Source organism: Gallinula chloropus (assembly GCF_964237585.1).
Source record: "Gallinula chloropus genome assembly, chromosome: 1".
Lineage (NCBI taxonomy): Eukaryota > Metazoa > Chordata > Aves > Gruiformes > Rallidae > Gallinula > Gallinula chloropus.
In genome coordinates this window covers 124,564,753-124,588,897 of record NC_140085.1, presented here as the reverse complement: position 1 = coordinate 124,588,897, position 24,145 = coordinate 124,564,753, and the positions used below count along the sequence as shown (strand labels likewise).

At 34.9% G+C, this 24,145-nt stretch overlaps 1 protein-coding gene across 4 annotated transcripts in view; it reads right to left on the bottom strand.

Moving 5' to 3' along the window:
• The window catches only part of DMD (dystrophin), a gene marked incomplete at its 5' end in the record, with an annotated part of 1,290,802 nt that overhangs the window by 794,619 nt on the left and 472,038 nt on the right, over positions 1-24,145 (bottom strand). For all 4 annotated transcript variants that reach the window (XM_084279200.1, XM_084279202.1, XM_084279199.1 and 1 more), the window contains 2 exons: positions 3,254-3,435; positions 3,796-3,984. In XM_084279200.1, the coding sequence (XP_084135326.1) occupies positions 3,254-3,435; positions 3,796-3,984 (371 nt within the window). The remainder of the gene's footprint in view (positions 1-3,253; positions 3,436-3,795; positions 3,985-24,145) is intronic.

The following is a 24,145-nucleotide window of genomic DNA, read 5'->3' as shown; positions in this document are numbered from 1 at the left end:
TTTCTTGTTTCTTCCCATTCTGCAGGTACTTTCTGGCTTTCAAATGACTTCTATAAAGATCTGATAGAGGTTTTATATACCTCAGGAGATTATAATAATCTTTGTTTATGGTATGGCCCTCATTAGTTTAAAATACAAAATACTTTTGCACTGAATTGAATGTGTTTTAGTAATTGTGGAATTCTCCATAAAGCGGTAAATTGCATAAAGTTTTCCTCTCCGGTGGTTCATTTATCAGTCTGAGATGCTTTACTATACAGAATCCTATCTGGGGATGGGCAGGAGGAAGCAATGAAAAAACAGGTTGTTTTCCTTCAGCATGCTAATGTCTTGCTTGCTGAAGGGTGAAATGCTTTCAATACATGGTGGATGGAAGGGAAATCTAATCTGGGCTACTTTTACACAATGGCATTACCATGTTCCAAACTTTATCTGATATTCTGACCTCCTGAATCACTTTCCATGGGATTCTTTCACATTTGTAGTATCCTTTATCAGTAATATCTTTCTCCTCCCTTTGTTGATTGCTTGCTTTTGTTTCCCCTGTGCTGTAAAGTGTGCCACCTGCTTTCACTTTTCGTATTACATTCCTTTACAGCAGAGGACAGACAGTCTTGCGATTCCCATCTTCCACAAAAAACCCTATCTGTGTTTGGATAAACGCATCACTGTTTCCTCAGAGACATGAATATAACAACATACTCAGAAGATTATGCTTTAAACTGAAGTAGATAATAGACCCTGAGAGTTTAAATTGTGCATAACAGCCCAGAAATATATTGCATTGTGATACCAAAACAGTTCATAACCCTTCAGTTGGCACTTGAAACACAGGGATTCGACCGAACAGGTTAAAAATTAGCCATATCAAAGTACTTCCCTCCTGAGTAATCTTCTCTTGGCCTAATTCAAATTTCATTGAGTTTATCACAGATTTTTTTTTTTGCAATAAGAAAGTAAATAGTAGCACAACATTCTCTGTGACGCGCTTATCACATTAGAACTTCCACTGATTCCTTATTACCTAAATATGACATGCTTCAGAAGATACTAGACCATTCAATTCCCTGAGCAATGACCTATAGCTGTATCTGGGAGATAAGCTTAACAATTCAAGTTTCAGGACGTTTTAGTAGACACAGTAACACTAATAGAAACAAGGTTGCTGCTTGCATGTGCTGATTTAAATGAAAATAAATATGGTAAATAAAACCTGCTTACAGTAAAGTATCATACATACTTTGGAATCTTCTCTACATGAAAATAATAAAGCTGGAGAGTGTTAGGTTTAAACATGATTTTATAGACTGTCAAAGAAAACCAGAGTAAATAAAAAATGCTCAATAGCAAACTGAAAAGCAAACAAATGTTTGGAATTACTAAGAACATATTTGAAAAAAAAACACAAAAAAACCCCAAAACAAAACACACACACACAAAACAAACAAACAAACAAACAAACAAAAAACAAACAAACAAAAAAACAAACAAAACAAGAGAGCAATATTATGTTTAATTTAATGAAAATCACAGTTGGCCCTTTAATATTGCAGGCAATTCTGGTCCCCTCAACTCCAAAAAGATAACGTAGAACTTGAAAAAGCTCAAAGAAGAGCAAGATGAATAACCAAACATGTATTTATGGAGAAAGCAAGGAAAGAAAGGAAAGATATATATAATGTAACACTCACTTATAATGTAGTAACTGGATGGAATCACTTAAGCTACCAGTGACTAAGGAAAAAAGTAAGTTTTTCTTTAAAAAAGTAGGACCCATACCAGGTAATAGACCTGTGGAATTCACCAGCAAAGGATGTCATGAGTGCTAACAGGTCTACAGGGATAATGAATAAAAAGATGGAAGTAAAAAAAAAAAAAACAAAAAAAACCAAAACAATAAAAAGATGGAAGTAAAAAAAAAATAAATAAAACAATACAAAGAACTCCGTCTCAGGAATTCACTTCAGCTGAAAAAAATGAGGTCCACAGGGTGTTGTGGAGAAATTTAACAGAAGGCATGCAGTATTAGGCCAGAGCAATGATCCATACAGCCCAATATTCGATCTGCACCAATGGTAAAAGGTGATGAGAAGATGCTGCTTCAGATGATCATATATCTTCCCTAAATATTATCGGTTTTTTTCTGTTACAGTCAGGATGCTGGGCTAGACCATTGGTTTGACATCTAGAGATATTCAGTTTTTATTAAATCACATTTGCAAAAGGTATAACATTCCAGCTGCACTGGAAGAAGAGACAGAAGAATTTCTCACATAGTACATGTTCATTGGCATTTTCTAAGAGAAAAATTAAGAGCTGAGCAGAAAGATTTTATTGAAGTCTACCTAGTTCAAAGTCCCTAAAAAGCCACCAGGGATCTCAGATTTAAGCTGTTTTTCACTGCATTTATTTAGTTTTAGTGTAGAGAACAACTATATTCTTCAGTAATTAATACCACTTGCTGATAAACAAGCTCCTAGTGACATTCAACTAATTTTAAAAATTTCACTGGATTTGACTTATGGTATTTGGTAATTTTCACCATTACAGAACAGTCAGTAAGCATGCAAAATTCCTCACGATAAAGTAAGATTCAGTCATATGAGTTTGAAAAAGAGTTGTTATAACAGATGGGGATTAAAGCTAGCCACATAAAATGAAAAGAAAGTCTAAGAAAAAGAAACATGCAAGATCAGGTAACAGATATTTTCTTAGGGAAAGCAACTTACACAAAAGCCATCTTCAATAACTTCCCAGTTGTAGCCACTCTGTATCTTGCAAAACAAATTACTCCATTGTCGCACAATCACAGGCTCTTACCTTTATGGGGTTTCTTCTAGTAGATAGCACTATGTAAATCAAAAAACTTCTGGAAAGCTAAGCTGTCACTATTTTTCTGGGATCAAGTTTTACAGGTCTTAAAGATTTGTTTCCCTTTTCCTTCTGTATCTCAGTAAAGATTCTTTCTTTTGTAGTTAAATATTGTGCGATATTTATTGAAACTAGGTAAGTAATATAAATTTTGGTTAAAATGTTATTAGTGCCTAAGTCGTTGATAGCTGCTGATCTATGTGGATTCCAGTCTCAAAGCAACATGCAAGCTTAATAATCACTACACAGCAAACTTCAGGTTGTAAAAGGTCTAAGATGAGGTTTTGTTCACTGTGAAGGGAAAGAAAATCCCTACTGTTGGTCAAGTTCATGATTGCTTCAGTCAAACTCCATATATATTGTTACCTGACATATAACTTACTTGCTTTGTTTTTCCATACTTGCTACCCTGAGACTTTCCCATCGAGAATTGAGTAGATTCATTTGTTCTTGGATTTCATTCTCTTCATCATCTGAAAGTTTTCCAATTGTTAGAAGTTGACTTCCAACTTGCAAAACATTGCCAACTCGTCCTTGATGAGCTGTTAATTCCATCATAAAACCCTGACAAAAATAAAGCACAGTTTTGATTCTCTGGAAGGCAAGAGCAGATTTTGGAGCAACGCCTTCAATTTCACCACTTTTCAAACCTGATTGTCAACTTTGGTCTTTATTTTTAAAACCCACCCCCAAACCTTGTAACACAAACAACAAATAAACACTTTTTGTCCAGGGCAGCTGCTAATACTACCTTTAAATTCTCCAGACTCCAATTAACACTCCCCCACCCCTGAAAAAAAACCAAAAATCAACCCCAAGAAAAAGGAGTAAAATAAATTAGAAATATCTTTGTTTTGTATTTGTCATCTTATTATTAGATACAAGCAGGTAAATGCCTACTGAAAGATTAGAATAAACATATACCTCATGGGTGTGAAATTGTTCTTTAACAACTTCTACATCATTGGATATATCTCCTTGTGCTTGCAATGCATCTTCAGCAGAGAGAAGCCATGTGAGTACTTCTTCTAAAGCAGTTTGGTAGTTTTCAAGATCCATTTCAGACCTCATCCGGATGGTAGTAAATGTCTTTTCTTCAACTGTTTCTAAAAACTGATGAAAAGCAAAATTTTAAAAGCAATGCAAATATCATCTGCTCAGACACTTTTACAAAGGAATAAATAGAATGCCATTGTTTAGTATAAATGCCTTTTATAAACCATAAACATCAGATGGCTAATATATGGAAGTACTTATTAGTATAAAATCAGTTAATAGACCCAGCTCAGATAAAATTGAGGGGAATAAAAAAAATCCCAGATTAAATTAGATTTTTTTAAAATAGCATAAAAAATCCTAGTAACTATTCTGGATAGTGACAATATTTAAATTCTACCTGTGGAGTGCTGTTATATTTTTTTAAAATAAATAGTTTGGGTTGTTTGTTTTTTTTTTTTCTTTCTAGTTCACTGTTTCTTATTTAAGTATTTTCCTTTGGAAGTGAGAGAGAAATTTATTTCCACAGCAGCTAGTAAAATTATAGCATCCAAAAAGCAGTAAGTCGCATGCTGGCACTGCAGACAATCTATGGAAAACAGAATATAAAAAAGAAAAACAACCCTTTACATTACACAAAATACTAGGCAACCCATAAACACTTATTTTGTTAAAACCATTCTAGAAAGTTGAAAAAGCTCAGCGATATCATGCCAAATAAATGTAACTTTCTAAAGACAAACAGAAGTGCATTACTGTTGACTTCTCTTTCCGAAGACCAGCTTTATATTTATACTTTAGAAACCAAGTGACTCTTACAAGCCACAGCAGAGCAATGGCCACCTTGATCTGAATTTACATAAGCAGAGAACATTCATGTTATAAAAGGTCTACAAAGAAATAAAACATGCCTCAGAATCAACTGTTGGTTTTGACTTAACAATGTACACTTATTTTAAAAAACAATGTTATACTGTAGCTTCACTAATTCCATCAGTGCCGTTAGCTCTACAGATAACTGTACATCATCTTCCTTGCTCATCCTGCACATGGAACGAGAAATAACTGCTCAGATCAGCAGAAATTCAGACCATTGGCTCAGTTGTAAATGGAATATCAAACACTACGTTAAATATTCACACTTGGAAATAGACAGCTACTGACCTAATGCCTATGCCACATACTTCACATTAAAAAACAAAACCAAAGGGTCTCAAAGCAAAATTCATTTACATAAACATGATTCACCCTGTAATACAAACCAAAGTTAAGTAGTCAGATTCCACAGCACCAACAATAATCCACACTGAAATAACCCACACAACACAATGAAAACCTTGAATTTTATGAATCATAATTGTAAGCAAATCCATTAAAAAAAAACCCACAAGAAACAACCAAACAACACAAACTAACATCTCCTTAGGAGTACACTTATTACTGAATTTACATGAAAACTTTTCAAAATCCCTAAAATACTGAGGAAAAAAAATTGAATTTTAAGGTATTGGATATACTACATTGATAATATGGATAACAATTATTAATAGAAACATCTAATATAAGTTGTGATGGCTACTTCTAGCCATAATTTTCTAAGAGAATAGAAAACAATTAGATTATGCTGAAGTTGTATTTTTATAGCCATATGTTACCTAGTAAGGCTACACTATGCTTAAATATGCACACACTTCCATTCTTGATTTTAAAAACTATTCTTAATAAAGTATTTAATGTTTGTGTAAAACCCAGTTCATTGGGTGCAGCCAAAGCAAAACCGAGTACTCTACTGAATAGCAATGCATGCATAACGACAAAAATGCTAAGTGGAAAGATGACATGAAAAAAATCAGGTGTTTGATGAAGAATGCATCACATCTAGCTAGGAACCAGTCAGTCACTTAGCTCACAGACTATTTGGAAAAACAACCAAATATTTTTGCATGGAAGATAGTCCTGATCATTATTAAGGACTGACCTAGGAAGAAAAAGAATTCTCTGGACCTGTATGTTGTCCACTAGAATATGTCTGGCAGCTGTATGAATTAATTAAGAGTCAAAACCATGAACTTGTATCTGCTTCAGAGTAAAAAATCAGGGGAGGAAATGTTCCTCACCTTTTACTACATTACGTTAATGAAAGGAGGACAGGAATGGAATAACTGTTAGTAAATTCTCTAAGAATGTTTCTATTTGTTCATAAAGACTGCTTTGGAGTTTTAAAAATGAGTTGGGTGGCTTTAGAAAGTAATTTTGCAGTAAAGATTTAGAGTTAGTTCCACCGCTCTTATATTATATATTTTCTTCCTTTGGAAAAATCCCTTTCATGCCATAAAAAACACAGAATCCGGCTCTAGACATTTGTAGCTTCAGAATTCAGACATAAAATTTAAAAGATTTTTTTTTTATAAAGGCAAATTTAAGTCCAGAGCACTTTTCTCATTTTTGAAAACTCCCTTTACAAGATTGCAACTGCAGAAAATAGCATACATTATTCACCTTCTAACCATGCCTCCTACCAGGTGAGACATACCAATGCCTATTCTTTCAGTTCCTCCAAGCTTCTCATTACAAAATCAGATTTTATGTGTTTATAGCTGTGAAAATATTAAATGCTGAAAGGTTCTTTGCAATAACCAAGACTGTTTTCTTAACAGATATCATCAGACAGAATAAGTTCAGTCTTTTCTGTTAACAAAACTAAAAAGATACATAGGTCAGTGTTTTATGTTAACTGTTTCCTTGTTCTAAATCAGAGAGACATTTTCATTTTATTATGGATTTCAAAACTGCTTTTGCCAATGATTTTTTTTTTAATTTCCTATTTATATAAAAACCCACCCTGGTTTGGCGTTATCACAAATATGAAAAGTTGTGGGCTTTGTTTGCTCAGTTGAGACAACCTAGATTTTTAGTATCTTTTTCTCAGTGCTTCATCTTCTACAGCAGATGTTTCCACCTGGATGAACAGGCCTGTCCTTGCAACTGCATTTCTGAGATGCAGTAGATTAGTTGATTCAAAGTCAATATAGTTTAGGCAATGAGCACATTGGAAGGAAAAAGATGGAACCAGGTCTTATGCATGAACATACATAACAAAGGAAAGATAATGTTGGAAAAATTAACAGGAAAAGGTAAAAGAAAATTAATCCCTTGGACAATTATTTAGATGTCCTTGGTACAGATAAAGACTGAAAAACACAAATAAAGAGTGTAGAAGGCGCCTTCAATCAACTGAAAGCAAGTGAAAACCAGTGGGGTTGGAGAAAAAAAAAAGACAAACTGGGAACTGCAAAGACAGGTAACAATAGTAAAAGTTAGGAAACAGGAATAAAGCTGCCAGTTACCTGAAACAATTGAATTTTCTAACAATTTAAAAACTTCCATTTTATATACATGGTCAAGTAAGTCAGTGGTTCACATAAAGATTTTCCACTTAGCTTCTTATCTTGAACACACTTGTACTTTGAAAAAATATCAAGGCAAGTTTTTGTTAATAAGTACTCAACCCCTTTTCCCCCCAAATCTTATATGAACATATTGGCTTTATTAACTCTCTAGGAAAATTTTTCAGTCTATGTTTAAGGTTCATAATTATACAGAGCTTTTGTTCCAACAGTAAAATGTATTGCTGCTTGATGTATTGCTGATGACAAGACACAGAGTACTTGCTTCTCTAAGGAAGGCACTTCTCATTTAAGGATTCATTCGTGTCTCCAAACTGTAATATGGCTTACTGTGGAGGTGTTAAACCAACTGACTGTGACCGAATAAAATTGCTTTCACCATACACCTACAACAAAATTATGATTTCTTCCTGTTGAAATGCCTAGTCTACTCACCACTCTTCAACCCTTCCCTGTTCTGATCCAGAATAAGTCACATTCTAAAGCAATGCAGATTTCAGGTGCTGTCATGTCACACAGTAGACTAAGTAATTTAGTCTCTTCATAAGAGATAAATAGGAGTACTCCATATAAATTCCATAAAATTTCACTATTAACTAATGACTCTTCACAGAACTCTCCAGTAGTAAATGGCAACAAGGTCCTGAAAATACATTACAGGTCAAGAATCTTCGGGTGTGTTCTCAGTAATAGTGCTACCAACAAGGTAACTCTAGATCAGCAGATTACAGATCCCTTGACTACTGTGTTCTCTACTGTTACATACATAATAAAAAAAGGAAAAGGTAATTCTATCCACTGACAATGATCAGTCCATCTTAAAATTTGAGTTGTGATCATGGTATCATGCAGTAACATGAAAAATATTCAAGATGGAATAGATAATTGGTTCACAATAGACTGACTCACATTTATTTTTCATTTTTAAAATGTAAATTCTAAATGTAGTAAGGACTGAAGTGACAGCCACTTTAAAGTACATTTTTCTGACAAAGACCTTTTACATGTTCTGTGTTCTTAATTAAATTTTATGTATAAACAGAAAAATGGAACGGAGAGAGGTGAATTAAGTCTTACGCAAAAGAAATACAAATGGTTTATCAAAACAAATTACTGAATTATTTCTTTATCATGTCATATAGGGAACTAAGAAATAAATATGCACTTCATTCCTTTTCTTTCTGGCAACAGTCAGACAAATGAAAACACACAGACATCAAAATCTATTTTGCTAAAATACAATTGGAAATGTCAAGAATAAAAAGTTAAACAAAAGCAAATATAAGACTTTTTTAAAAAAATCATATGCATCTAATGATGAATTCTATAGCCTTATTAAAAAAAAAACAAACTATGAAAAACTACATTTATGGCTCCATCATTCTGGCAGGAAAGTAGCCTTCCCTTTTGAACATCCTGCTCAGCCTTTTTCTCTCTTCCTTTCCTTAGTTTTATATTGTCTCTCTCCTTCTACTGCTGACAGCAAAATCAGTGTTATCCCATAGCAACTTTAACTTTCACATTAAATCAGTCATTTGATTACCTCTCTATCCTCACTGACTTTTTCCTACCTGTACCAAATAGAAGAGTAACTTTGACAGTTCCTATCAGTTGCACACAAACGTACTGGTCCCCTCCTACCTTCAAAATCTTCAATTTTTCTTCAGGATTTCAAGTATTCAAATATTTCATTCACTGTAAGACCTTTGTTACACTACCAAGGCTGCGTTCCCTTTCCTGCTGTTATTCTACCTGAGGGCTAATCTCTGCCAAGAGCAGCACACGTTTTCTTCTTTTCCAAGGAGAAATGTGCTTTTCTTGTACGTCTGAAAATTATTTCTTAGGCCTGTCCCTGCATGTTTCAAAGCCTCCTGTAAAGTCCTTTGCAACAACTGCTCTAAGAATCTTTATCCTCTCACCCCAAATAATGCTCAAATAATTTTAATAGCTATCACACTTATCCCTACAGTCTACACTTTTAAGGAAATTATTTTACAAGCTCTCAGCATAGGCAGCTCCTACTTGTACAGAAGGACATCTGCTTAGACAAGGGACTAAGAATGCAGTGCCACAGTCAGGTGCGGTCAGCGATAGGTTTGGCTCTGCTCCTCTGTGAGCTGCACACCACCACCAGTCTGAGCACGTGTGATGGATGTTAGCCACAGGTTTATTTGTCTGATTCTTCTTATTGCATGGTGTTACAAAGGCTGGCTGGGCCATGTGTAATGGTGGAATGCCCTGGGATGAAGGGACATTACTTCTGCCTCATGAGCTACTACTGAGCTTGCTTGCAGACAGAAAGCTCCGGGCAGCATGTGCTTGAGTAACAGCACAGACCTTGGAGACAGGTGAGCCCAGGAACAAGAGAATACTTGGTTTCCCTTGCTGAATCACAGAAAGCCACAGTACTTCTGGAAATAAAGGGCTGAATAAAGAATCAGCCTGGACAGACAGAGGGGAAGAGGGAACAGTCGATCAGACTTCTAAAAATTTTTATTTAATCTTGTATAATCACTTTTTTTTTATTTTAGTAAGATAAGTATTCTTGTGATTTATTAAGAGCACAGGTGTGTGGCTTGAGCCCTTCCCTTACACAGGTACCTCTGGCTGGCATTAGACACTGTCAGCCTTAAGAAACTGGGCATCCTTTAGAACTACTCCACCCTTTCAAACTGTGCCTCAGTCAATACACTAGAAAGAACAAAACCAAACAGAATGATGTAGAGAAATGACATAATATCGTTCCATCTATCTGAAGCAGTTGAGCAAAACCCAAGGAATTACCTGTTTCACACAAGGATTTTTCTCTATAGGAAACCTTTCCCTACAGTAAACTGTTAAAAAATTTGCTGTGATTCTAAAACATAATTCCATGATACAATAATATTAATACTTCCACTATATATTTTATGAGCAATGGAAAAAAGGCAGACTAATGATTATTCTTCCATCTTTGGCCAGAAGTAATGACCCTCTATTGCAGAGCAGGGCACAACAAACAGCAATCAACCATCTGTAGTAATGCTGACTAAATTTGACTAGTGGAAAATCTGACATAATTTCTTCTTCTTAAATTTTCTACATGTAAAGCAGTTTTATAATACTGTCCTTGATAGCTGATAAAGCTGTCTTTATTACAAAATACATCAATGCAACAGAAAGACTTCCTGTTTTTGCCTGGATTTCAATCATTAGCTACCAACTGATACTTTTTAAAGTCCTGTCTTGGCTGGGGGAATTACAACTTAATTAAAAAATAAAAACAGGTCACATGCTGCAGCCTCCCAGCAGTCCCTATAAGAGGCCTTACCATAATTACCAATGCAAACACATCAGCAAATCAGCACTGTGTTTTGCTTAATTAGGAGAGTAATATGGTCTACCTTATGGTACACTCTAATGCTATCAGCACTGTTCTCGGTTATCAAGTTCCCTAAATAAATGGAATTGAGCAGCAATAACATGAACCTGTTCAGGAAGATAACTGTATGTTCATGAAATGATAATGCTGAGGACAGCAGCCATCTCCATCTGTATATGCAGAATCTGAATGCAGAAAAACAATCATAAATTGGAAGAAAAAAAAAATATTTCCACTGCTCTGAAATAGTGGGGATTTTTTACACCATGTTCCTTTGGAGACAGCTATTCACTGTAGGTCAGCGATGAACTTCTATTAAAAGAAAAAGCAGCAATCAAAAAAAAAAGGACCGTTTGATAAATTTGATCTTATTTCACTGTTCGAATGAAGGGCCGCCAGTTAACAAATGCAACAATGTACAGGAAGAATATCCCTTACTGATTGCTGTGAGCATTTGGCCTAATGCCTCAGAAGGAATGGGGAGGAAAAAGTTACATAAAAGGCTATGACAGAGCACAAATACAACAATATCAATGGCCAAAAAAAGTACTAAATTTGACTTGATCTCACTGAACACACAGAATGGGCAGCAGTCAATAAAGGTCTATTTAATATTCTATTTTGCTGTTAATTGTTCAGTGTGCAAAGCTAAATCCTTGGCTCATTAAACTTCTCCCCCCCAGCAATGCTCAATAGGGGATTTTGGTGGTTTCTCTCCGTCTCCAGTAACTCCAATACTTCAGCAACATCCACATATTACCTCTATTTTAAAGAGTGTTGGAATGAAAGACAAAATAAAGAATAGTTGAAGGGAACTGATTTGGTATGTATATGGCCTGCTTCCTCAGGGTCCTATATATTAATTTAGTTCAAAGCACATTTCCAAGTGAAACCAGTTGTATCCAAGTGCTCTGTGCTTCATGGGTTTAGACCTCAACATCTCACAGAGCACACCCAGACCTCAGGAACATATCTGAAATACTGCTTTGCTCAGGGGGAACTCTGTATTTGATGTACTTCTGAGCAGCACTCAACTGTCTTCCATGAAAGTGTCTTTCTGCAATCCCATGTTCCTTTACTGAACATCTTTCACAAAAACGTTCAGCTGCAGTGCTGACCTATGGAAGAAGAAACACATGCAATAGGTAGTAGAGCTATGCAATAAGCAGGGAAGAGAGAAAAGAAAAGGTGAGTAGGGGTAGCTGAATAGCTTCTCTTCCAATCCTCACTCATACAGTCATGGGCAATTCAGGAAGACCTTGAGATACCCTCTCTCTACCCTCTAACTTTTGCAGTAAACCGATCAGCATTCACAAAAGCAAGAGTTTCCTTTATCACACAGTCTAGGCCTCCTTTTACAACAGGCTCATGCAGTTCACTGAAGGATATAAGGATAACAATTCTGTAATTAAAAACTGTTATAATCTATCTACATAAGACACTGAATTTACAATATTGTATGCAACCTGAATTGCACTTGTCCTCTACTTCTAAACAGTTAGCTTTAATAGCACTCCTTTAACAGAGGAAAAACCTGTTTTGTATGTGTGATTTCCATGGAATATTTTGTTCAAAAAGTAAACTTCATAAAAGGACCAGTGCTTCATAAAAGGCAATGCTACATGAAATGCATATTTTGGTTTGGGAGATCGTCACTGTCAGCTCAGAACAAAAATGTACAAATACCAAACTCTGTCACTGCCTCTGAAGTGGTATTTTTGAGCCACCTGCTTCAAACCATCCTTGTTTCAGCTTTAGGTATTCACCATCACCAACCTTTCAGGTTAGACTCATTTTTTTCTTGGCATCTGATTCTAGTTTCTACTACTTAGGTCCCATATGTCTCTGTGTCTACACTTTTAGCCATTAAATTTTAAGTATACCCTGAAAGTGGTAGAATTCATGATTCTGCAGAGATTTTTAACTTGGTTAAATTTGAGCCCTTTCCTGAAGTAACAGTTATCCCCAGGCTAATTTAAAATCTCTTGAAGAATACAGAGGTGCGAGAGCTTTTCAAGATATGGACAGCTATTTTATTACACAGACAAAACAGCTTCCTAAACTGGTCTTCAGAAACAGAGTAACTGCTTTGGCTGAAGTTTCTAATTCAGAATGAAGCAAACACATCTGATCTATTTTTCTCAAAACCACTACCTGTCGCTAAATTTACAAAAAGTTCCATCATTATAAACATTATATGAACCTGAAGCAGAAGAGTTACACGTTCTCATGAACAGGTATTGCAACACTGTGTGCAATAGAGAGCTTTCCATGGGAAAAATGCTGGAGCACATGCCTTTCAGAAGCACCATGTTATATTAAGCAAACAATCATGTAGCCAATATGAAGAGAAATAAAAAAGATAATCCCAAGCTACAGAAGTAGAGAACAAATAAGAACCAGAAAGGTATAGAAAATTCCCAAAATGAAAGAGGGAAAAGTATAAATTTTATAGCTGCTACAAAAATTTTACAGTGATTTCATGCTAGGTTAATTTAGATGCAAGACAGTTTTAAAGAAGTGGATGGAAGAGGTAAAAATGTGGAAAATCTGTGGGGTTTTTTTTATTATTATTTAAATTCCTTACAGTATATACTGTGAGGGATTCTGTACTTCACAAAAGCTTAGCTGAGAAGGGGCAAACATTGTTGGTTCTCCAGAGGCTGTACCAGTGAGTATACCACTAATTTTAACTAAATCTGTCTGGGAAATATAATACAAATAATGGAAACTCATTGTATATCAGGTCTGAAAACACATTCTCATGGTATATGTCAGGTCATTGTTTTAAAATGTTTATTTTACAGCTAAAGAACCAGTAGTACTGGCAATTGAAAATGAAAACTGCATACAACTAAGCTAGCTTAAGCACAAAAAAAAAAAAAATCAAATAAACAGCATTAGATTGTCCAGGTTGCATATTCTTCCAATACTTTATTTACAAGCATGCTAGCATATTTCAGTTGGATTTACTTAGAAGAGTAATCTGCAACCTGTGAGCTACGTACACAATAGATGCAGACAGTTTTGGTTATGGGCCAACAAAATCAGCTATTAAAAGCAAGCCTGCTGCACTTTACAGTTTGTTTTTCCAATCTTGTAATTGCTGTGAACTTCCATGGAATTTGTAGGTGCTAATTTATAAATCATGCAGTTAGTTCTTAAAAAGGTGAGGACTCTTTGGGCAATTTTAATTAACAAGTCTGACCAACTGGACGATTAATTTGTTCATGGGATGGATCATCTTTCAGCATATCTCATACAAGACAGTTGTGCTGCTAAGAGAGCTACCAGTGAAAAAAAGGAAGTATCACTCATGAATGTCTAGAAAATAGCTAGAAGTCAATTCTAATTATTTGTATTACTTAATACAGTTCACGTTCAAAACTAAAATCCATTAAATTCAAAAAACCACCAACAATACTGTTTTTCCATCTTCAGAAACTGAATGAAATGAAAGTTACCGCTGAATTTCAGCACAGAAGTCACATAATTAATTGTTTTAGGACATGTGTATGCAATGAACTTATGGACCTTTGAAAATGTGTATTTTCATGCCAAAGTTTTCCTCTCCAATAAAGTCTGAACCTTCAGGTTAACATCCAAATTACCAAATACATTGTCACAGAGGTATGTGGGGAGCAAAAAGTCCCATGGTATAAAGTCCAGAAGATAAACCAGCCTGCAACCACAAAATTTTAACACTTTATTTGCAGAATTGCAACCATATAAATCTTAATGAACGTGTATTCTGCATAGCGTTTAGCTTTATTTTCTGAGTTTTAACGAGTAAAAGCAATTAGTTAAGAAGCATCTTTTATAAAATGTAATCCAAGCCATAATTTCAAATATATCAGAGCCATAACCTAGACTGTTATCTAAGTTAAGAAAATGAGGATAATTTCTCAGCTTATTTTAATCACTGCAGCCAGACACCAATCCTGCTATTACTTTGGACTACTAAGCCATGGTAGTTCTCATCAGGATGTTCATTAAAGTTCATCTTGTCTTTACAATAAGAATATTTAACTCCCAAACTCTTTTTATATATTCACATAGTACAATATCAAAAAGCCTTCAAAAAGCATCAATAGCAAGAACAATTAACTATAAAGAGATACATCTACAATATGACTCTCTTTCTTTTGAGAAATAAAAACTCTGGGACAAGAGCCAATTAGTAGACATACTAATTAGTTTCTGTGAAGTTGAGGTTAAGGTCCTGGAGATTTTGGAGTAGTGAATATTACATGCTACTAGAGCTGCAACACATTATTAATAAAGGTGGTTTTGCAAAGTCATCTAAAATATTAAATACTCAAATTTGCTGGAAAAGGCTGAACATACCATTCACGGCTCCTATGTGGTTTATACTTATCACCCTTAAACTTCTCCTAAATATATTCTAGCTTCGGCTCCAGAGGCTCTCCTTCTTCAACAGAAGCCTCTTCATAGAATACATCTTAAAGTTAAAAATAAAAGCTAACAAAAAACTGTTGCAGAAGAGGTTCAAGTGATTTAATTTTTTTTTTTCCAGATTCTGTAGTGTGACTACATTGCTTCTAGCATCACACTCTGAATAATAAATCAAAAGCTGGAAGTGAGATGAAATGATAAGCAATCATCTCACAATAGGGTTTTTTCTGTCTTCTGAATGCGCCTTAGGTTTATAAATTGGGTAATAATACAGAAAATATTACAAACCTTTTCAAGATATAATAAGAGCAGGAACTACCAAGAAGTATTTCTGGACATATTGAAAACTACATAAAACTTTGCTAAATGTTTACAAAGACAAGCAGCTAGATGGAAGAACAGGACAAAAATCCACTGAGGACTATTAAAAATAAAAGCACCATTTCCAGCTCAGGAAATTTAGGAGACACTTATCAGTGAAAGATAAGTGAGAATACACAGAGGTTTCAATACTTATAATCAGTCATACCACTTTTCTTGTTCCTATGTATCCATTATTTGTCACTGTTTGGAACAGGATACAATGCTGGAAGAAAAACCCTTCACTGACCAATTTAAGATATTCTTTTGTCATACAGACCTACTACAGAGGTTCTGAAATTTACCCGGAGGCATAAATGTGTTTTCTGCTACATGACTTAACATAAACATGGCTTTTTGTAAGAGATCCTGTAAAATTCCATGATATGGGAAACAAAAAAAACTAGTATGTGTAGATTACTGTCAGTTACTCTTGCTTAGGCTATTTACTGACTGCCTTTCTCTCCCACATTTCATGGTCGTACTGTCAGTCTGGCCTTTTTTTACCTCATCTCAGAATAAAGGAGTCTGAAGGAGGAAATTAATAAATGCATAATCTTCAACAAAAATAATGACATCTTGTAATTGGAAACAGAGTATCGCTGCTGTCACTTCAGTTAGAAGCTGTGGAGTAACACGTTTCATTGTAAATTCACATGCAAAACCTAACATTTTAGTGCAGTAGCAGTACCATAGGAAGCCTTTAAATAATCTCTTATGTAGTGGGCTTTTTTTTCCAGATATACATATTTACACATGTTAATTTGAAATTTTTGGCATGAAAATGCCTCTGACCTACAAGTGAAATATTAACTCATGATTCATATTTCAGGGAAAATATGTTTCTAGTTTATGTATATATATGTGGCATATATAAGAAGTTAGTAGAATCTTATTATTTATTCTCTTGCAGATATGAAATATGTCCCACTTATTTTCAGATGATGAAACAAAGGTATCCTAAAATAGCTACATAACAGAAAGCCCATTACCCCCTCAAACATTCATGCTTGCAGTTCATATTAAATTATACCTCAGTTAACCATCTAGAATATAACATGTTTATTAAGTAGAAGTGTTACTGCAGTGAGGTCATTTATGGGGATGTGACCTGAATTTACCTTCAGGTTCTGTTAAGAAGGGATTTGCTTAATTAAAATCTCTACTCAGATATAATCACTAATGCAGCGGGCATGGAAGTGTACTTCAAAAATAGTGAGTTACAGGGTTCTACATGATCATTATAGTGACAACGTACAACTGATATGTAGCTATTAATTCAAAAATTGCCAGTTTAAAAAATACATTATAAATGTATAGTTTGTAGCCATATTCTTCTCTAGATTTGTTCTTTCTTCCTCAACACTTCCATTTAATCTTACTCTTTTCCCCTTTCTAGTAGAGATCTAGCAAAAAGCAATTTCTTTGTGCTGGAATTGCAGACTTGCAGAGATTTTTTTTTTTATTATTATTTTTTAAGTTACATTCTCCTAGAACTAAATTAACTATTTTAGTTCTTCAAATGAGTATCAGAATATTTAAACATAGTCCATACATATTTTATCAGATACTTTTGCCTGACATCCCTCATGTAGCAGAAAAGAATTACAGGTGCTTTACAGGTGAAATTTTGTCAAGCAATACTATACTTCTGAATTTCATATAGAAATGTACACATATTTAATAAAATGTTGTAAAACATGACAATAAATTGTAGGCATTATATCATATATCCATTGCATAAGCCATTGTACTTGTTGACAAAATGGGAACAAAGCCAGAAACCATGCTGAATAGTGAAAAGAGAAGTTAAAATTGAGAAAATTAGGAGGCTGAACATGAAAGAGTTTAAATTAGTTTAAAAGTCATCAATGCAGGAGGGAATGATTTTGAGACTGAATTTAAAAGAGCCAGGAGAGCCAGGAAAAGATTAGAAGTAGCAGAACATGGCATGGCCTACCAGAGGAAGCATTTAGTTGTTGACACAAAGAAGATTCAAGAGCACTGTGATTAAAAATGTGAGTAGGAATAAAAGAAGTTAGAGAAATAATAAAGCCAGTTTTTAAGATCACAGATATTGTAAGGAAATGGAATGTGTTCTGGAAAGGAATAGATAAAGTAGGTTAGAGAACATTTTTTTCAAAGGTAATCATACTGAAAAGTGTATAATGACAAAGGGTCTAGAGTACTATACAACAAATATTCTGCAGTTGAATTAATTTCTTATTCCTCACAATATCTGCAAATGCGATTCAGGTGGGAAAACCTATGCAACCATGTAGTCATTTATTGTTATCACACCTCAGTACCTTTTAGAATGGACACAATGTTACAGAATCGTTATTTCTTGATTCTTCTGTCAAATTCAAATTATATGAGCTACTCCTAGTATACTAAAGGGTATAGGAACATGGCATTTTCCCAAATGGTTTCTACAAATAACACACATTTCCACTAGCTATTTTTTCTGTGCATACAATTAACATTAGCTCCTTTTTAAAGAAACACTAGTGAAAAATATATAATATTGAAAAAAAAATTACTGTTTATAATTACTGTTTTATATTGGACTACATATTCTTAGTTTAAAGCCTTCATCCTAGGACTAAGAGAAATAACCAGTTCAACATTTAGAAATTGCACTATCAATTGAAAAAAATCTGGTTTATGAAATTGTATATAGTTCTGCCTATTGCTATGTAGTCTGGTTAAGAGACAAGGTTCTTTTATCTTAAAAAGTTATGTTCTACATCTGCTTTCAAACTTCCATAGAAGTGAAATGAGACAATAATTTGAAAGACAGGTCCCTCTTTCTTCAAATAATGGAAACTAAATAGTTCCTATTGATCAAATGAACTACTTTGCAAAATTTACCATGAAGCTCAGTTGCATACAAAAAGACTACTTAAAAATTCTTCAAATATTTCAGTCCACAGCACAGTTCTATCCAGCTAATCAAGGTAGCTGGACCATTAGTCCCTTATGAAAGAGCCCAAATCTCACACATTATGTTAGTTCACTATTAAAAGTTATTTGCATTAGGTCACCAACACCATACATCACTGGAGTCAAAGGACAAAAATGATAAGGATAAATTAAATGCAACAAAAATACAAAGCCTACAAACACTTGGCCCTTATACTTAAAAGTCTCTTTACGTCTATTGCATTTCTGCTGTGAAATTGCAAAAAAGTATTTTGTCAATCAGTTCACCAGGACTCCTTGAGTTATAAACTCTAGTACACTTTAAACAACCGTAACAGGATTTTTAAAGTGTATCACCAGGGACTGCTTGCATCCAGAATAGCATGAATCAGCTTTACTTATGAAAAGAAGCTAGGCATTGATAGCCTTCTCAGCATAAACCTTCATGAATGAATAGAGCAGCTGCACAATGAAAACAGTAACAATGAAAACTTAAAGGAACTGTTCAAGAAGCAGACAGGTTTACACATTTGAGATACACACCGCTTTTCTCTAGAGAAAAACCAAAATCATCACCTGATTAAGTAATGACTACTGGATGGCTATCAAATGATGGCAAGTGCTTCTCAAGTGGAATCATCCATTGCTACTAACCTAAAGGGAAAGGCAGGAACTCAGATCCCTAGAGCATAAAAGACATCCAGGAAAGCAACAGAAAGTCCCTTCCTGAGTTCAGGCAAGGTACTAACATTTCCTAGTCCCCTTCCCATACCTGAGAAAGGATAATCTACACGAGTGGAATGCTGCTAACTTTATTGACTGGTCACCCGAGGGAAAAGTTGCCTAGAAAACTGAAAACTAACAAACAAAAATACAGACACCAAACACATTTTAAATTAGCAAGTTATTATGCAGAGAGACTGAGCATACATACAAGAGGGAAAAAACAAGCTTTTTTTTCTTAGACAATGTAAGAAGTAGAAAGTAAAAATTAATAATGAAAATGTTACTCTCTCCTCAGATGTACAGCACCTCAACAATGAAGTTCACTTGTTAAGTGTACGGAATGGTAAGTGTATGAAATAAAATGCGAAGAGACTATCCTGAATATGATAACATCTCAGTACAAACTACACAGAAGGATAAGGGAGCACAAAGGAAACCTGCCACCTCTGCTATTAATCCATAACAGACAATCAATTTCTTGTTCAGTCTCATCCTTCCCTTGTCTCATGGATACGCTAATTTTCATCTGAAGCAGCTTCCCTCTGTACGTGAAACCCCTGACACAATCAAAGTATGCATGTTGGGGTTTTTTTTTATTTTTTGAAGGAAGGAACATCTTTACGGCTTCTTATCTCTGCTGTCTCTCTCCCCCTTCTCCCTGGCCTGTTTCAGGCTTCTGCTTGTTTCTGATAGACAATAGAATTATTTTCAGTTTCTTTGTTAATACTCCAGAAGCAAAGGATCAGAATTCAAAATGAAGACAAATCAATATCAGATTTACTTCATTTGTGCAAAAAAGATAAAACTGAAATTGAGATGTGTTCTCTACTGCAGAAAGCACAAGAAAAAATATTTCAAACTATTACACAGAAGACTTTCTCTCAAAAAGAAAGGTAGGAAAGCTTATTTCTTATACTTCCAGACTGGAGAAATATCAACCCTAATAGGTAAGAAACAGCAACTCTGAAGTGGACACTAACAATGTACTGGACCAACAGTACCTAAGTCAATTGACACTTTGTACAACTGAAGATTAAAATGCAATTTTGGTAGAAGCTGCATATATTGTCACATTGGCTAAATGCCAAAGAAAGAAAAAAAAAAAAAACATGAAAGATTATAGTAAAAACAAAGAAGGTAGAAAAATATAAGCCTGAAGGATTTTCTATGTAAAATACCATGCAAGAAACTTGCACACTATATTTTCACCTGTCCATATTTTTTGTGGTTTAGACTTCCTTCAAACACACGTGCCAATTATGTTTATATTAATGTGAGCTATGCTTTGAAGTAAAAATATTCTCTTGAACAATGACATGTAAAATACAGTCTTTACTCATACATCTTATGCTTGGGAGGTAAACACTTTATTTTAATACATTTTCCAAATGACTTGCAAAACACTTTGCAGAACTCATTCTAGAAGAGTACTATTCCTTTATATTATTAACTTTGATCTTTTAACACCATAAGCAAAATTCCATTTTCTACCCTTTAAAAAAACTGTATTTGTTTGATGCGTCACTGTATCACACACATTGTTTATTTAAACCACTGTTTCCACTCTAATGACTTCACTATTTGGCAACTAAAATTTTCTTTTGCATTTTTAAGAATGTTTTACTCAATTTCTACCAAAATATATGCATTGTTTGATACAGCTAAACTAATATCTGTAAGACAAACGCTTTTGGTAGAGTGTGCATAAACGCCAAACACCACATCATTCCACACCATTTTTATATTTCTGAAGTTCTCATTTCTGTTATGTTTTATCGTGCTTTCAGGATTGGAATTTCCAGAGAAGGTTTGAACATCTGAAACAAGCAGCTGTTCTCTCCCACACCAAGTACTGTTCTTTTAAAAGGTATTACCTCTTCCTACTTTTCCTCCTTAGCTCACAGATCACCCCAGGCAAATACACCCATAATGATGATATTGCTTAGAATCCTATTAAATCTCAGAAAACTACAAAGCAGAATTCCTCAATAGTGTTGTATATACAGAGACAAATGCCTTAGCTGTTTGGAATGAATGTGGAAAAATCTATGTACACTTGTACCTGAAGTCTGTATATGCACGCCAGAAACATGAAGTACATTTTGCAGTATCTTAGAGTGAGAGTCTTCTACACAGGCATTACAATACACAGTTTCTATTGCATCAAAATTACTGGGGGGGGGGGAGGAAGAAAGAAACCAGCACTTTGATCATCAGTAGAAATAAGCAATCTGTCCTTTTCAAAGGTCACTACTTCAAGTAAACATGAAGACCTGCCTGCCATACAAATGTGAACTAACAACCCATGGCATTTCCTACAGACCTCAAAAACATAAAACTCTAATGCTAACTTTATAAATACAGCAGGAAAAATGGTTATCCCCTTTCTCGCAGTTCAATGATTTAAACAAAAGGACATTCAGGAAAGAGAACCTCTTTGGGAGTGGGCATTTAACTCTGGTCATTCACTTCTCAAAATCTATCTTTTGCATTTTAAGCACAGAACTATTTACTGTGCACCAAAAATATATCAGATTTTACCATGAAGAGTACTGAACGCACTTGAGGGCACAAAGGTTTCATCCACAGAAATCTTACCTGTTTGTAACAGAGTAAAACGTGAATCTAATTAATTCCTCAAAGTTACAGCTACACTTGGGTATTTCAAGGACACACTAAGGCATTTCGAGGATACCCTGTACACAGTTTTTGAAGTTGTCATTTAGAAGTGCTGTTCAGTTTTACTTTTATTACATAAAAATCAACCATGTGATGGTGTAACATGGGATAAGAATTTCAGTTAAATTATACAAAAGTACTGCAATTAACAATCACCAGAAGCAATCTTAACTAGAAGATGACATCCTTATTGTTTTCATCACATTCACATACGTTTAACCAACACTTCAGGTAATCCTCTAAAAGCGATTATATGTTAAAGCAACATGTCTACTCTTGACTTTCCACAGAAAACTCAGGTAGAAAAGCAGAAATTATGCTACTGGGATCCAGGAAGCAGTAATTTTATATATGGAGTTGAAATCCATGCTTGGTACATCTTTCAAAATCACTAAATGCATAAGCCAAGTATTAAAATGTCTGTCAGTACCCCTGATCTTTGACTATTTGCATTTAAACAGAACCCAGCATTCCCACAAGAGAGTGGTATGGTATCAATCTAAGATAAAATGGTAGTCTCATCCTTGACACAATTGCACTTAGACAAGACAGAAAATAAGAAAGGAATTATTGTTGCCTTTTTTTTTTTTCTTTCTTCTTAATCATAGAATCATAGAATGATATGGGTTGTAAGGGACCCCAAGGATCATAGAGTTCCACAGGCAGAGCCACCAACCTTCAGGCCTAGATCTACACAATGTTGCCCAGGGCCCCATCCAACCTGGCCTTGAACACCTCCAGGGATGTGACATCTACCACCTCTCTGGGCAGCCCATTACAGCACCTCGCCACTCTCTCTGTAGAAAACTTCCCCCTAATATCCAATTTAACATAAACATCCTTAAACTTTTGAAATTCCAATGCCCAGGAGCCAAAGTGAAGAAATGGTCCAGCATCTTGCATCTCAGTCTACTCAAGAGCTCCTGTGACAGCATATAAGGAAAGGAATGAACACATCACGATGATTAAGGTTCATATGTAGATAGTCTTGATTTAGATACTGATGTGAGAGTCTTGATTTAGATACTGATGTGAGTTTCCTATGTCAGGTGTGAGACAATAGCACACCATCAACTTATTGCACGAATGCCTAAGATCGCAAATAACCAACCAATTCCTTCCTTTCTCAGCCTCAGACCAAATTATCTTTTATATTTTCATAAAGTCAAACACCTTTCTTAAGGTTTGAGATGGGGATTCTTCTTACGGTTTGAAATGGGGATGAATAATAACTTTTCAGATTTTCAGAACTGCTGCTGGACTCTATACACAAAGTGACAGGAAACTGCACTGTCATCCTGACAACCCTTCAGGCTTGGAGAATAAGCCATAAATTTGTGAGACTGCTATTGAAAATATAAGTACACAAACATGCTCGAAACTGTTTGCTTTATCATTTTTAGAACTGTTCCAGGTAGACACACCATTTTGAAGAGCTCCCTAAGAAATCCAAAGGACTTGATCTAGCTTTATTCTTCCATCTCTGCATCTCCTTGTTCTGATTTTTGGTGATAGATTTTGCTATTTTATTATAGCTAGTCTGAATCCTAGAAATCTTACTTAGCTCTACAGAAACAGTTTCTACCTTTCTGAATGGAGAAACCTAGTTTCTATTCCATTCTTTATTTAAAAAAGAACACCTTGGCAAACAGCTGGGAGTAGAGCTACACTTGTGCCCAAATTATATCTATCAAGATCCTGTGATTAAATGTGCAGATAATTAGACAAGTATTTTTTGATGTTTCCTGATTTGTACTTTAAATTATCCCATAAATCTATTATGAACAATCATTGCTGTTAATGGGGTATTTTCTGTGCTGAGTGTCTTACCTTAGAAATATCACCAAAAGCTGAAACTAAAATTCTATATGGCTGTACTTTATGAGACTTCTATCCTGACGCCTCTCCAAAAGGTAAATTACCACAATGTAAACAGGACCATATTTGGTTAAAGAAAGGTCTGTATTAGTTCAAAGGAAAGGATACAGCAATTCTGTGATGCTGCGCCACTAAAGCCCAAGGCACAGATGAACCCCAAAGGGTGCCAGAACAGAGGTCTCACAGCTTTTTAAAAGTTAAATTGCTGGTAGAAGACCAAGAGTGAGGCAAATTAAGGGTCTAGAGCACCAGAACCCCCAAGGGCAAGGCCTCTACAAGGATTGTGTTTTGAGTGTGAGAAAATTCAGCTTCATTTTATGATGACTTTCTAGTGACTTTCCAAGTTAGGTACAGTAGTATGAACTGATTGAGAAAATCCAGTACAGTTATTCCACAGAATCCATATCAAAAACTAGAGAATGTAAAAAAAAAACCCACCAAAAAACCAAACCAAACAATACATTAAAATATTTCTGAAAAATAGGAGTAATGACCAGAGGGTATGGAATTCTCATGGCCTAATGAC